General features: G+C 38.6%; 1 protein-coding gene across 2 annotated transcripts in view; it reads left to right on the top strand.

Annotated features, from left to right (window-relative positions):
• Nucleotides 1-17198, top strand: part of LOC131692402 (receptor-type guanylate cyclase Gyc76C-like) — a 158131-nt gene that overhangs the window by 118843 nt on the left and 22090 nt on the right. For both annotated transcript variants that reach the window (XM_058979423.1, XM_058979421.1), the window contains 4 exons: nucleotides 10889-11098; nucleotides 11938-12092; nucleotides 16505-16721; nucleotides 17019-17196. In XM_058979423.1, coding sequence (XP_058835406.1) covers nucleotides 10889-11098; nucleotides 11938-12092; nucleotides 16505-16721; nucleotides 17019-17196 — 760 coding nt within the window. The remainder of the gene's footprint in view (nucleotides 1-10888; nucleotides 11099-11937; nucleotides 12093-16504; nucleotides 16722-17018; nucleotides 17197-17198) is intronic.

Genomic DNA, 17198 nt, shown 5'->3' with positions numbered 1-17198 from the left:
CTAAACCGATTTTGAATATCGGAGTATGACGAGAATATATCTCTGGCGGAAAATATCGGTGACATTTGTGTAACGGAAATTGTGTTAAAATATGTCAAAACGTTGCTGGTTGCTGTATACATTTCGCCAGATACAGCAGTTTTGCGTTGCACTTAATTTATTTCCGTTATTGTATTCCGATTGTTGTTTAGGGAGATTTTAACATTTCAAATCAGGAAAACATGAAATTTGTTCACATTTCATTAATGAATACCACAAGCTTCGTCTTATCTCTGATCCCTTACAAACTTACACCCCTTACACCCTCGGAGATACATCAGGTTTATCCCGTGGTTGTCAAAAACGTCAATGTGGAAAGTCTAAGATAGATTTCATACTTTTCATATCACAGACCAATACTTTGATTAATTGACCCAATGCGCAGTGGTCGTAATGGTACCAAAACGTGCGTTTAATTAATGGTGCTTTAGGAGTTGATTTTAGCGATTTGGTATGTTAGGAACACTTTTTCAGAATGGAAGCCCCCTTCTTTTGATGTATACTGAATTGATCCACCATCACTAACTTTCGAGATAGAGGCATGATGTCAATGACAAAGTTATAGAAAATTCTACTGCGAGAATTAAAAAGTTATGCTGAAAAAGTCGTTTTTTATTTTGTTATAAAATGCAAAATATACATTGCCGGAAAATGTTTTTTATATACAGGCTGGTGGACGCCTGTTGTGAGTAGTATTTTTTCTTGTAGTATTTGTCACTGTCTATCTCATATAATCGACATTTCCACATATTTCCACATCTCTTAGTAATTGACGTTCAAAATGGCGGTATTTTTAACCCACTTTATTTAATAACTCTTAAGTTTTGAAATAAAAAATGTTGACGGCTTCGACAAACATCTGAAATTTCTTAAACTTCATAGAACATTTGAAGAATTGCAAAAATATCAGTAAAAAGTTATAATGAAAAAATGATTTTTTGGGTGCCTCCCAACGCACTTTATCTCAACACCATTACATTTTGGAGAGTTTGCATGTTCAACAAGTTTACTCGCAGTAGAATTTTCTATAACTTTGTCATTGACATCATGCTTCTATCTCGAAAGTTATTGTAAATAAATTTTCTATTTCACTATTCACCATTAATTAAACGCACGTTTTGGTACCATTGCGACCACTGTGCAATGGTCTAATATGTAATCTGCAATATACAACTGATGGTATAACCGATTATCGGCCTACACCTACACCAATCATGTCAGAAGCAAATTCATGAAAAACATATGAGCCTGCACATAATGGATTGACGTCAGCAGCATTTAATGATCTTTTAATTCAGCGCATAACCCATCAACATCAAAGGTTCTTTTCAGAACCACCATAATTATTCTAATGAAATTTCCCATAAAAAAGTTTCCGTTTAATATCATTGGATTTGAATCAACGTCTCGAAGTCATTCGTCATCGAGCACTCAGTCGAGATAGAAGTCTTTTGTCATCGGTCCGTACACTCTATAGCGACAAATAGTGTTAATCCGCGTTCAAGGTTATTTGCACACTCTACGCCTAGTTGAGGTTTCAGTATTTTTTCCCTTCTTTTGTGTTTCTGTTTCTGAGTACCGTTAGCCGGTCAGTGAAGTGAAGCAGTGTTCTAGTAAGCCGTCTGGATACCGTTACCTACACAAGCTAAGTATTAGTTTTCGTTTCCTCTTCTTGGTTGTCTTAATAACGTGCACCGGGCAATAGGCCCGTGCAAAAATGACTTCCCCTGACGGCGGTTCATCTCAAGGTGAGATGGACGTCGAAATAAAATCGGCTCCCCGGCTCAAGGTATATCCGAGCTCGGCCACCGGGCCATTTGTGATCTTCTTTCGGACCAAAGAAAAAAAGTGTTTGAATCTGCTGTAGATTTCTCGAGTTCTGACGGATCGGTATTCGGTCGTGACAGAAATATCGAAAATTCGCCCTGATAAGCTTCGGGTGGTGGTTAACAGTTCAACTCAGGCAAACGATATTGCTGGCTACGAGCCCTTTACGAGGGAGTACAGGGTGTATATTCCAGCTAGCAGGGTTGAAGTCAGTGGGGTCGTTTCCGATTCGAGTCTGAATTGCGAGGACTTGCTAAAATATGGGATTGGTTGTTTCAAAGACCCCATGCTTAAGCCAGTGAAGATACTGGAATGCAAACGTTTGCATTCAGCATCAGTCGCAGCTGACGGCAAGAAAATATACGTCAACTCAGACTCTTATCGGGTGACCTTCGCCGGCTCTGCCCTACCCAACTACCTTCTCTTTGACAAGGTTCGTCTACCTGTTCGCCTCTTTGTGCCGCGGGTCATGAACTGTACTAATTGCAAACAATTGGGACACACAGCCTCCCATTGTAGCAATAAAGCCCGCTGTGGGAAATGCGGTGGGAATCATGCGGATGATTCCTGTGGTAGAGATGTCGAAAAGTGTCTCTACTGTGATGGAAACCCACATGATCTCCCTTCATGTCCCACGTACAAACAGCGCGAGGAAAATCTTAAGCGTTCCCTTCAGGGACGCTCTAAGCGATCTTTTGCAGAAATGCTTAAGATAGCTACGCCACCTGTCTCTACGAACAGCTTTACCAACTTGTCAACTGACGAAGGCGACTGTGATGAACCCCAGGAGGGAACATCTTCTGCTGTGCCTAGAAGTAGTAGAAAAAGGAAGAACATTTCCTCTTCCAAGCTTCGTCGTAAAGGCCAGAAGGTGTCTCTTCATGGTCCCCCTAAAATAACTACTCAAGGAAGTACTGGTGCAAAACCGAAGCAAGTCGCTCCCGATCTCAGTAACCTGAGCTCAGAAAAGGAGTTCCCGGCACTTCCAGGTACATCAAAAACCCCATGTGTTCCCATATCTCAGCCAGAGAAAGGTAACAGGGCTGGCTTAATAAATTTCTCTGACATTGTGGACCGTATTCTTACAGCGTTAAACATTTCTGACCCCCTTAAAAGTATCTTGATAAGCTTTCTCCCCGCAGTAAAAACATTTTTGATGCAGTTCACTGCGAAATGGCCCCTCCTTTCAGCGATTGTATCCTTCGATGGCTAATTCATCGAACGAGGTAAAGGATTTAATCACTGTTCTACAGTGGAATTGCAGAAGCATTATCCCGAAAATCGATTCGTTTACAATCTTACTAAATAATTTGAAATGCGATGCATTTGCCCTATGCGAGACATGGCTCACTTCAGAAATAACCCTACACTTCCACGATTTTAATATTATTCGCTTGGATCGAGAAGACTCTTACGGAGGAGTACTTTTGGGGATCAAAAAGTGCTATTCTTTCAATCGGATCGACCTCCCCTCGACACAAGGCATTGAAGTTGTCGCTTGCCAAACCAGAATAAAAGGCAAATACCTTTGCATTGCTTCACCTACATCCCCCCTAGAGCCTTAGTTAGCCACCGACGGCTTTGCGATATTGCGGAACTCCTCCCCGCACCGAGGCTAGTTTTAGGTGACTTCAACTCCCACGGCACGGCATGGGGTTGCCTTCATGACGATAATCGATCTACCCTACTCCATGAGCTTTGCGACAACTTCAATATGACCATTTTGAATACGGGTGAAATGACACGGATTCCTGCCCCTCCAGCGCGTCCGAGCGCCTTAGATCTGTCCCTCTGCTCGACATGTGGAAGGTAGTCTCTGATCTCCACGGCAGCGACCATCTGCCAATCGTAATTAATATTGCTAACGGTTCAGGGCCACCGAATACAATCAATGTTTCGTATGACCTCACACGAAATATTGATTGGAAGAGCTACGCGTTCGCGATATCCGACAAAATCGAGTGCACTCAAGAGCTTCCTCCGGAGGAAGAGTACGGGTTCCTGGCTGGCTTGATTCTCGATACCGCGATTCAAGCTCAGACTAAACGCGTACCAGACGCGAATTCACGCGGGCGTCCTCCCAATCCATGGTGGGACAAAGAGTGCTCAGACGTGTACGCGGAGAAGGCCGCTGCGTATAAGATCTTCCGGGATGACGGGCTGCCAGCTAACTACCGACACTACGCGATGGCGGAAACGCGCATGAAGAGTTTGATAAAAGCCAAAAAACGTAGCTACTGGCGCCGGTTCGTCGACGGACTAACGAGAGAAACATCGATGAGCACTCTTTGGAGTACGGCCCGGCGCTTGCGAAACCGAAACAGTACTAATGAGAGCGTGGAATATTCAAGCCGTTGGATATTCGATTTTGCCAAGAAGGTTTGTCCGGATTCCGCCCCGGCACAGAACATCTACCGCGCCGCGTCCCCTCACAATAACGCGAACGAAGCACCGTTTTCGATGGTGGAGTTCTCACTTGCTCTCTTATCATGTAACAATAAAGCCCCAGGGCCAGACAGAATCAAATTTAACTTGTTAAAGAATCTGCCAGACTCTGCCAAGAGACGCTTGTTGAATTTATTTAATAAGTTTCTTGAGGGTAATATTGTCCCTCATGACTGGAGGCAAGTGAAGGTCATCGCCATTCAAAAAACCAGGAAAACCAGCCTCCGACCACAACTCGTATCGACCGATTACGATGCTGTCCTGTATCCGAAAGTTGTTCGAGAAAATGATCTTGTTTCGCCTCGATAATTGGGTTGAAGCAAATGGCTTACTGTCAGATACACAATTTGGTTTCCGCAAAGGCAAAGGGACGAACGATTGTCTTGCGTTGCTCTCAACAGAAATTCAAATGGCTTATGCTAGCAAAGAGCAGATGGCATCAGTTTTCCTAGATATAAAGGGGGCTTTTGATTCAGTTTCTATCAAAATTCTTTCTGAGAAGCTGCACCAGCATGGTCTTTCACCGACTCTAAACAACTTCTTGCTAAACTTGCTGTCTGAAAAACATATGCATATTTCGCATGGTGATTTATCGACATCACGAATTAGCTACATGGGTCTTCCCCAGGACTCATGTCTAAGCCCCCTTCTCTATAACTTTTACGTGAATGACATTGACGAATGCCTTGTCAATTCCTGCACGCTAAGGCAGCTTGCAGATGACGGTGCCCGATCAAAAACACATAACAGAAATATTTCAAAACTATATCTCGCATTGTTACTTGTTATAAATTTCTGTTATTTGAACAACTAACGAGACCTAATTTATAACACAATATGTTACAAAAATTGTGTTCTGTTACAATCTTATTTCATTCTGATCGGGTGTGGTCTCTATTACAGGTCCCAAAGCCGTCGATCTGCAAGGACCATTGCAAGATACCTTGGACAATTTGTCTGCTTGGGCCCTCCAGCTAGGTATCGAGTTCTCCACGGAGAAAACTGAGCTAGTCGTATTTTCAAGGAAGCGTGAAACAGCGCAACTACAGCTTCAATTAATGGGTCAAACTATTGCTCAGGTTTCAACTTTCAAATATCTCGGGGTCTGGTTCGACTCTAAAGGAACCTGGGGATGTCACATTAGGTATCTGAAACAGAAGTGCCAGCAAAGGATCAACTTTCTCCGTACAATAACCGGAACATGGTGGGGTGCCCACCCAGGAGACCTGATCAGGCTGTACCAAACAACAATATTGTCGGTGATGGAGTACGGGAGTTTCTGTTTCCGCTCCGCTGCGAACATACATTTCATCAAACTAGAGCGAATCCAATATTGTTGTTTGCGAATTGCTTTGGGTTGCATGCACTCGACACATACGATGAGTTTAGAAGTGCTGGCGGGCGTCCTTCCGCTGAAAAATCGATTTTGGGAACTCTCATATCGATTGCTCATCCGATGCGATATCTTGAACCCGTGAGTAATTGCAAATTTCGAAAGGCTTGTCGAGCTCAATTCTCAAACCCGATTTATGTCCTTGTACTTCGATTACATGGCACAAAATATCAATCCTTCTTCATACTATCCCAACCGTGTCAATCTCTTTCATGCTTCTGATTCAACTGTATTCTTCGACACATCCATGAAAGACGAGATTCGTGGAATCCCGGATCACATACGTCCGCAAGTGATCCCAAGCATCTTTCATAGTAAATTTCGAGAAATCGACTGCAACAGGATGTTTTACACCGACGGGTCAAGCCTCGACGGCTCCACTGGCTTCGGTATATTCAATCAAAACCTCACCGCCTCATTCAAACTCAATGATCCTGCTTCAGTTTACGTCGCAGAACTTGCTGCTATTCAGTATACCCTTGGGATCATTGATACTTTGCCCACCGATCATTACTTTATTGTCTCGGATAGCCTCAGCTCAATCGAGGCTCTCCGTTCAATGAAACCTAGAAAGCACATTCCATATTTTCTGGGGAAAATCTGGGAGCGCCTGCGTGCTTTGTCTGTAAGATCGTACAAGATTACCTTAGTTTGGGTTCCCTCGCATTGCTCCATTCCAGGTAATGAAGAAGCGGACTCTTTAGCTAAGGCGGGCGCTTTGCAAGGTGACATATATGAAAGACCAATTAGCTTCAGCGAATTTTTCAGTATTACTCATCAGGGAACCCTCGAAAGTTGGCAAACATCATGGAGCAATGGTGAACTGGGAAGGTGGCTACATTCGATAATCCCTAAGGTATCGACGAAACCTTGGTTCGGGGGGATGGATGTGGGTCGGGATTTCATTCGCGTGATGCCTCGGCTCATGTCCAATCACTACACGCTGGACGCACATCTCCGGCGCATTGGGCTCGTGGATAGCGGTGTCTGCGCTTGTGGCAACGGTTATCACGAAATCGAACATGTTGTCTGGGCATGCGCCGAGTGCTGTTCTGCCAGATCTCTACTATTCGATTCCCTTCGGGCCCGAGGAAGATCACCCAATGTCCCGGTTCGAGATGTACTAGCAAGCCACGATATTCTCTACATGTCCCTTATATTCACGTTCCTCAAAACCATCAATATCCAAATTTAAATGCCCCTATCTTTTCTCTTATCATTCCCAGAAGTGCCCTCTTCCGCCTACCGTACCCCAACGATGGTTTGATACGACTCCAAGACGAGACAAAACATCTGTCGAATGAACCAACAACACGAGATCTACAGTACAACATCACACGTGCAACGCGGTGTGTTTCCGATCCGTATCTGAGCCGTACTACGAAATCGTCTGGAGGAACCCCTGCCGACTCGAGGAAAACCGCCCGGCGTCCCAATACTTGATGCATCCGTTCGAATCTGTAATCCTGGCCGTTGATTCCTGATGCCGGAAACTGAAAGTTTATATCCCCCCCCCGTCCAGCCTTGTCCACCCTCTCTCCCATGTCTCTGATACACAGATGTATGTCTTCACCCCCTTCTCCCCTTGAATATCTTCCCAAAACTTATGTGCCCCCTATCTTCTAGTTTTAGTTGATCAATCCGTTCGAATCTGTAATCCTGGCCGTTAATTCCTGATGCCGGAAACTGAAAGTTTATATCTCTCCCCCCCGTTCAGCCTTGTCCACCCTCCCTCCCATGTCTCTGATACACAGATGTATGACTTCACCCCCTTCTCCCCTTGAATATCTTCCCAAAACTTATGTGCCCCCCTATCTTCTAGTTTTAGTTGATCAATATTTAATCTCGTTAAGAAATGCACAACAGTACCACTACTTTAAAATAGCCCTAATTAATTCCCCTTAATCTTGAACCACTCTCTCTAGTTATTTCTAGTTAATAAGCTTGTAAAATGTTCCGCTTAGTTAATAATTAATTTCTCCTACAATCTCCCTTCTAAAAATCATAAAGTGAATTACTATACAAAGAACACACAAAATGACCCGTCCCCCAAATCTTACGAATATTATATTATACCCTCTTTTATATGTATAATTTAGCTGTAAAGTTTTTTTTTAGTTTCATTATATAAAACAAAATAATATTGAATATTGAAATGTGTTACCCCCTAGTTTTAAGAAATTCAAAATGTAAAACAATGAAAAAATGGCACCTTTAAGCTAACGCATACGTGCCTTATCAAATAAACAAATTGAAAAAAAACGTCTCGAAGTGTAGTTACGATACTCTGGTTATGAAACAATTGGTAGTGACAAGATATTTTCTTTTTTTTTTTTTGAATACCAAATGTCTTAAAAATGCATGAAATGTTATGATTTCGATGCAAATTTATTTATTGTTTTTCTTAATTTCCGAATTTTCTTCAAAAAATGTGAAGATGTTAAGATGTCGATGTTTATATATTTTTACGACATTTGACACAAAAGCGACAAATTTCCTAAGAAAACCCGACTTATTCAACCTAGCAGTGAGATGAGACATTTTTCACACATATCACTGTTGGAACTCTGCTCATTAAATGGAACATTAAACAATATTAAAAATGTTACAATTATAATAGATAAAATAAATTGTGTCAAATTAACAAACTTAATTAAATAAATGAAAGGAACGTCTGAGCAGCATTAATAAGATGAATTAAATGAAGAAACTGAATGAAATGTGTGAACAGGAAAAAATATTAAAATTAAAAAACATAAATGAAATGAAGAAAATAATTAAAATAAAATGCATGAATAATAGGGATAAAATTAATAAAATTAATACAACATTTAAAAATGAAATTCATTTCATTCATGTAATTTATAATGATAAAATACCTAAAATAATCAAAAAGAATAGTATTGATAAAATAAATAAAAGAAGAAAAGGATAAACATAAATTTTCTTAAATGTTTAGAATAAAATTTAATAATAATAAATCGTGTCAAATTAATAATTTGGATGAAACTAATAAAATGAATGACTATTAGTCATTATTAAAATAAAGAAACTGGATAAAATGTATGAACTGGAAAAATGCATTAAATGCATATAATGAAAACTGTGAATAAAATAATTTAAGGGGAACGTCTTGTGTAAAATGGTCAAACCAAAAGTTATTTTGTTTTACGAGTTTGAATGCAAGGCATCAATGAATCTTTCTTGTAATGTTAAGATTTATTTATACATTAATTGCGTAGGGAAAAAAATATTTTCAGTCACGCAAAGCCACACATACTAACGTTTCAAGTGTAGACGACCAACTATTTCCACGACGAGTAGCCCCGCGGCAAACACGATACCTCTTGATAAAATTGTCTGACACAGGAAATTCCACAAAATTTGTAAACCTTAGACTGTAAAATCCGCTATTTTTTGTTCAAAATAATAGGGAGAAATTTTTTTATTCAGTTCCCTGTGGTTCATCAACAAGCTACACATAGTGTGCATTCTCATCCAAAAAAATCAAGTCAATTCGTTGATTAGTTTTTGTTTGTTTTAGTTTGCGTCACTGGAAAAACGCTGTAGAAAAAAACCCATTGGGTATTTTTTCTTGAAAATTTGGGTAGAAGTAGTTTAGAATGTATTGCTTACACTGAATATTTATCACTGTTAGTTTTTCGAAAATTGTAGCTGATAGATTGAAATCTGCATGCATGGCTATTTAAAACAAGAGAAGTTCATCGTGGCCACGTAGATTTCGGGAGATTATTCCAGAAGTTTAATACTAACAATTAAAGCCGATAAAAAAGAAGTCGATTTTTTTGCCCGCTACACCAGACGCCCCCCTTAAATGAATGATATGAATAAAATGCATGAAATGAAACAAAAGGCGATTAGAATGAATCCAAACAATAAAACGAATAAAATATATAAAATTAATCAGATAAACCAAACGAATAGAGGAATACTGACTGAAATAAAAAATTAAAATGAAATGTTCACATATTTAAAATTAGTCTAATGCTTAAAATGAATAAAATTACCTAAGCGAATAAAATCCATGAACTGAATTAAAAAACAGAAAAAAGTACATGAATTATTTCGTTTGGAACTCTCCTTTCAAAGATATGGAATAATGAGTCCTATATAAATCAATACGACCAAAAAGAAATGGTTCAAACTATCATAATAAAAAAACAGATTGAAAGTGCCCCTGAGCAAATAAACTGTTTTTGAGGTACTTACTTGAAATTACAACGCTTAATTTTTGCTAGTAACTATGTTTTAGTTACATTGATCATGAAAAAGGTACCTTGGGATTTTCAGTACAAATCAGTGTTACTAAACAGAAATGTTTATGACACAAATATATTCAGAACAACTGGCTGTCCAATATATCAACTATGATTGTAATCCTCGCTAATTTACTAGTAGAATACGAAGTACTCAAACGAAGCATGCACTGAATTATTTATTGCCTCTCTACTAATTGTGACTGCCACTGAAACTTCAATTGAAGCGTTTGCTGCACAGCGCAAATCACACATTATTTTGTCTTTAAAAAAAACTTACCTAATAATATTTGAGAAATAGTTTATACATTATTGAGGTATTTCACAAAATGTTTTCAGAACCGAATTCCTTGTGTCACGTAGATGTGTTTCCATACACCGAAATTCAAAATCGGTTTAGTAGGTACTAAAAACTTGTGATTTGAAAAGCTTTTGTTCCGTTAAAACCTTAAAATCTACTAACAAAATCTAACATCCAAACGAGCATGAGCGCTGCTGTCGTATGTTTAGTTTATTTTTATGACATTTGACGTACTAATGTAAATTCAATTTGTCTTAAAAAGCTCTATATAACCGTACTACTACTAAACTGTCATTATAAAATGAACAAAAATTTGGTTTCTAGGGAAAGTAGTGGTGGGTCGGTTTTACCGGTAATTCCCCTACTACGTACTTACATATAATCTGCGAATTCAATTTCAATATCATCGTTAAACCGAACGAGAGTATTAGGATTCAGAACGAAATACTAAATTAGTTCCCAATTAGTGTTATTCCAACATAAAACTATTCGGAAGCAAATTCGGATTCATGTAGATTTAACTATATTCACTCAACCAATGAGCTGCTTGAAAATCAATGTCCAACTAGTTGTTCATATGCGTTTTCTATTTTCTTCCATTTCCAGGTCACCAAATCCATCATTTCGTTGCTGATGTACTACGGATGGAAAAAATTCTCCATCATTCATGAGGAGATGTGGAAAAACGTAGCGATTTCACTGGAAAATCAAGCAATGCTGAACAACCTGACCGTCAACCACGTGGAGGAGGTTATCGACAATCACAAGTGCTGCGAAAACAGTCTGGATTGTTGTCGTAGTGGATATTGGTATACGGTATTATGTTATTACATAAATAATTAAATGTAAACAGCTTATACGCGAACTTCTGACCTATGCGAGCGGTTTTAAACAAAGTGGGTTTGTGCTTTCCAAACAAACAAATGCGCCAAAGTTTTGGTCACGTTCAAACACTGGCACGTTTTAATGTATATGCTACATGTAGAGCTATCAAAACACGCATAAAAGGGTCGGTTTGGTTACCAAGTAATTTCTCAATCTCTTGCCTTTAAATCGTACTACTAGAAATTTACTTGTAATGTTTACAACTCTAGAAATGAATATATTGTTATGTAAATACTGGAACGCTAACTTTCGCTAAATGGTGCGCAAAACGACTCAAGATTTACAATGGAGTAGCAATTTGTGAATTGATCTGAAAAATCTGACATCAAAGTGTGTATCAATATTAGAGAAAATGCAAAACGTATAAATTCAGGCACAACAAGGAAAGATGGAGAGAAATTTTGAATTGTAAAATATAGAAAAAGGGCCCGAAAATTTTAAATAGTTCTAAAATGGATTATCGCAAACACGCTTTCAATTTAGTGCGGACTTTCGCCAACTTATTCTACTATACAACTGCTTAATAGCCTATGTTCAAATGTTATTCAAATATTGACTGCTTTTTGGTAGTGTGCATTGTCTGTTTGGATTGGGAATCTTTTGATCTTGCTTTGCATTTGTGTAGCAACTCATTAGGGGGAATTTGTGGTTTATTTTTTTGTACGTGGGCTTAGAGTATGTAGTTTGCTTTTCTCCAGTATATCGGTTTCCACTAACGTTAGATGCCTGAATAGTCTTGTAACGATACATTTCTTCTCTCACAACAACAGATAATACAAAACACAATGAACCGGACCAGAATTTACGTATTCCTTGGAACTCCAAACGCACTCGTCGACATGATGACACAAATGGATGCGATGCAGTTGTTTGCGAAGGGCGAATATCTGGTGATTTTCGTGGACATGATGACGTATTCATTGAAGTAAGTACACCAAAAACTAGTCCGTAATAACTTTAAGGTAATAAGACAAAAATTCTCTAATAGTAAGACGATTAATACTACAACGGTCCCAACAAAAATATCCCTAAACGGCAATATCAACACATTCATCAATTCCTGTACAATAAATATTACCGCATCTGATTGAGCATTTCGCTTGTCATTGTATTGCACATCAAACCATGCGAAGCGAACATAATTTGCATAAAATTGGGCTTCGATATTCACTACACGACACACTTCGTATTTTAAGATCGGCTCACATCCGACCAGCTTAAAAGCACAGTCAGAATAAAACCGATTCGGAATAGTGAAGGGGTATTTCGGTCGATGTTAAATTGAAATTTCTTCTGTATTCCGGACGTAAACAGCAAGGTAGTGACTGCACAAAACATGAACAGTCATTTCCGTCTTGTACTGGAAGCAAGACCCACGGATCCACGTATCCGAACCGAGGGTCGTGATCCAGAAACTTGTCTGGATCTAAGCACCAAGTTGGGGTCTTAGAATTGAGCGCTTGGCAGAATGGGTAGGGTAAATTGTGTTCAGCTTACAGGATTATCCATTTAAACCGTTTTAAAACTCTAAAAGAAGAATATCAGTCGATTTATTAGATCACCACGATTCAAATCATACAAAATAGCTGCTGGAAAAACTATCCGCTTAGGCCAATAGAACATTATTTGTCTATTTGCTTTGCTATAAGAGAAATCAGCCAACATTTCGTCAAACATCAGCCTATTTGTACACAAACTCGTTGGGTATTCTACAAATGTTCATCAAAATGAATAGCTTTGTCAATTATTTGACCCAGTGAATTGCCACCTTAAGGTTTTAGTAAAATTGAAAGACTGATAAAAAACAGACAAGCGGGAAAAATAAAATGCAAATCTGATTGCATGGATTAATGTTAATCTGTCTGTTGAAATACATTTTTTTTTATTAAATGTGAACATTAAATGAATTGGATAAAACTGGCTTAAAATTTAAAAAAAACTAGAAGATTTACACAATTTTCTGTTTGACTGGATGCTGTAAAAGAACTGGAAGAATCCAGTTTAAACTGGAATGTTGGCATGCCATGCCAACATTCCATGGCATCGGAGCTTGTGAACACACTAAACCACTTCTAACTTACGTGAGTGGAGAGCATCTGTTTGCTGATGAGACATACATAAATCGAGCATTGTTTTCAGCTAAGCAAGCGAATGCCTAGCAAAATGCTATACTACTCTTGGTTTTAAATCATCTTTATGCAAGAAAGGCACAAAACCTTAAGTAATTTTATGCCCATTTAAATGTACCTTTGAAATATTACGATTGAACCAGTTTATATGGGAACTTCCTATGTGACCTCAGTAACCAATGTGTAACGCTAGAATCAAATGTCAGATATGATTGAAACTCAATATCAGTCCATAGCCGTATTGTATCTTTCATTTGAAATCAAGTTTGTAAACATCGGTCAACAATGGTGTGCCATTAACTTAAGAGCTTGGAAAGTACCCGGGGCATCAAGAATCATCATAGATGGCCAGCTGCTTTAGATGATCATTAGTGATTTAGGCAAGCAAATCCAAGTAATGTTGAAACCTTTATAATATGTATTACACCATTTGGACATCATTCTAGTTCCGATTTATATAGGAATCTCCTATGTGACCGCACTCTTCAACCCGTAACTCCGGAACCGAAAGTCCGATCGACAAAAAATCAATAGCAGCTAACGGGAGCGTTATACGTTATTATTTGAAACCACGTTTGATTAAGATCGGAAAATACACACACACACACACAGAAATTGGCTGATCTCGACGAACTGAGTCGAATGGTATATCAGCGACCGAAAATAAAAGGCACAAAAACAGAACGCTTTATAAAATTCGCTTTAAATATTTTAAAATATAAACATCGGAAATACATTTCAAGCGTAAGAATCGGGCAGATATCCTTTAATATTAACATAATATAACAAATCGCTTAAAAATTCTCACCCGTAAAGGACGGCAAGGATGAATAACCAGTATAAAAACCGGTCAAAAATAAATAAATTGTACGCAAGAGCATCCATATTTTATGACGTTCAAGATTAAAAGTCGGCTAAAAACAATTACTTTGTAAGAATCGGATATATTTTTTCCGGTTTTTATACTTAAGGTTTTTTATCCTACTCTTGCAGAGGAGAGTCCCAGTCCGCTTTTATGCTTGAAGTTTTTATCCAGTTTTTATATTCTAAGTTATTTGAAACGGGTTCAACGAAGCATATTCTGTTCTTGCGACTTTTATTTTCGGTCGCTCATACAGGATTCGGCCTGCACATCAATCTATTAAGAACGGCGAAAAAATAAACAATTGTGAAAAATATATAGGGGAATCCAGGCCTATTCGGACCTATCTAAGAAAATCGCCCTTTTAGGTGGATAGATGTGAAAGAATTTATCGGTCAAAGGTCCTAATTAGTTTGAAACCTCAGTTACATTTTGGTGCCACAAAAGGTAATTTTTACCACTCCATGGCATAGGTAGGCGACGATTTAGAAAACTACGTTTTTCCATCCTTTTACGATGTATGGGTAATTCGGACCTCCCTACGAGGCAATTCAGACCGTAATTTATTTTGTTTCACAATAAAATTTTGTTTACCTATGAAATATTCATTGAAGAAACTCCTTAACCCCTTCATGCTCGTGTTGTTTGTGGACAACAACGTTTTTAAACAGCTATAATTTTTTATTGAGGCTAGATTTGCTAAAAAAACAAGTAAGGCTAATAAATATGACTATTGCCTTTCATTTGAGTATTAACAGTTACAAGAATCAGCTCTATAACTCAAGTTATTACAATTAGCCTGATTGGATTTCGATAGAGCAGTCCTGCCAGAGACGACGAAAGATATTTTTTTATATATATTTTCGTAATGTTGAAATATTATTGAAAACTAATAAAACTTATCCATTTAGACTGACTTTGGCTGCGTTTTACACGCAATTGAACTATTGTAAATATTCTAGGAGAAGTGTTTCTTGATCCGACCGTTTTCAAGAAAAAATAGTTTTGAAACCCTAAATTCACTAGAAAAATAGTTAGGCATGAAAAGGTTAAAAAACAAAAAATAAATAAAATGCGTTGCAAAAGCTTAATTTGGTTAGTCACAGCTATCGATTGGCGCATCATGTATTTTCTTTGCTGTGGCGTATACAAACGTGTGGGTAGCTGCAAGCCGCTGAACGCTGGTTGATGGAATAGGGGGTCCGAATAGCCCCGTACGCTCATTTCGCACAAAACTGGTGAGCGCCTTGAAAATATCTGTGTTTTCACCCAAATAAACATCATTCCATAAAATAGGAGCCTCAAGCTTTCCAAAATACTTATCTGTTATTTTTTCCACGTTTATTTTTTGCTTAACCCACGTTTCTACCATTAGGTATGATTTTTTTTTGAGGATGGCAAAAAAAATGAAACTCGTACCTCCTTTATAAAAAAAACTAAGGATTAGATTCACTTGTCAAAACGAATGTTTTAAAATAGCGGTTCCTCAAATATATACGACAGTCAGAAAGTCTTATGATTTTCTGAGACATCGAGGGGGTCCAAATTACCCCCACGATCTCAATAGCCCCGGGTTCTCCTACAAGCTGGGCTCAGTGACCAAAGTTGCTTCGAAGCAATCTGGAGCAAAAAAACTTGATTTTTTACTCCGGTTTGCTACCAGAAAAAAGGAAGAAGAGAATACAAGAACAATTTCATCCATGTTTACGCCAGAGTACTTCCAATTTCTGCTGGTACTGGAACAATCCTATCAATTCCCAAAAGGAAACACTGACATCATATTTCTGGTCGGGGGCTCGAACATGTTACGACTGGCTTATGAGATCAGCGTCACACCCTCTGAACCACCACGACTAGTTTACCGAATAATCGCTTATGAAGAGTGTATTTTGTTATTAGGGGACCCTACACGCGCAATAATAGTGTCATTACTAAGTAATGATATTACTGGGATTGCATGAGAATTCCGTCATTACACGCCTTACAAGATCATTAAAAGTGACATTACTCGTGTAAGGGCCCGATATATCGTGATATATACGAAAAGTCATCGTTATTTGCCATGTTTTCTTTCTTTCTCGCTATTAAGGACTGGCAGCATAGAAAATAAAATATTGATCTTTCGAGCCAGCCTATTTATTCAACACCTGGCCAAAAAGGATTATTAGTGCCAATAATATTATTACAGCCCATATTGTATATATTTACTATGATTCAGTAGCGAAGCCTGTCATAGTAGAAGATCATGTATCACAATGAAAAGTAGTACTTATATCAATTGCTCGCACTAAATATCCCATTCTGTCAAGTTGTACACTAAATAATTTCACTAACATTGTTTTGCAGGGAATCGAAAAAATACCTGTGGCGGGCGGATCGTGTATCCCATTATAAAAACTGCAACGAAATGGATCCATTTCTGCTAAGGGGTCGTAGCCTACTGGTGGTGGTCGCATCTGAGCCGCAGCCCGAGTTTGAACAGTTCACCACCAAGGTCCGATCATACAATCAGCGAGAACCTTTTTCGTTCAAAACACCGACGCTATTTCTGCCGTACACAAAGGTGGGTAGGTTTTTGTTTCTGGTTGGTGGTTGGTATGCATATCTACTCAAAAACAGTTGATTGGATTTTGGTTTTGATTGATGAAACTATTATTTAGAGCCAGACCAAGGAAGAATTTGATTTGATATGCGCAGTTCGCGGATATTCATATATTTGAATATGCCAAATCAAAATCAAGCAAACTGTCTATATTGGCAGACGAACGAATGAATAACTCTCACAACTTTATTAACCAAATCAATGGAAAAAGCTAATAGACGCGTAATTTGGTCTTTATTTTCCTCTAATTACGTTCAGTATGTGTCAATTTATGCCGCTTATCTGTATGACTCAGTCAAGCTGTACGCCTGGGCTTTGGATAAACTGCTAAAAGCAGAGCGAAATCATCGACCGTTAACGAGCGAGGTGATACAGGAAGTAGCCAGCAACGGAACACGCATCATCGAGACCATCATTCAGAACAGAACCTATAGAAGT

Source organism: Topomyia yanbarensis, chromosome 3 (assembly GCF_030247195.1).
Source record: "Topomyia yanbarensis strain Yona2022 chromosome 3, ASM3024719v1, whole genome shotgun sequence".
Taxonomy (NCBI): Eukaryota; Metazoa; Arthropoda; class Insecta; order Diptera; family Culicidae; genus Topomyia; species Topomyia yanbarensis.
The sequence above is the reverse complement of the archived record's forward strand: the minus strand, read 5'-3'. Positions and strand labels throughout refer to the sequence as shown.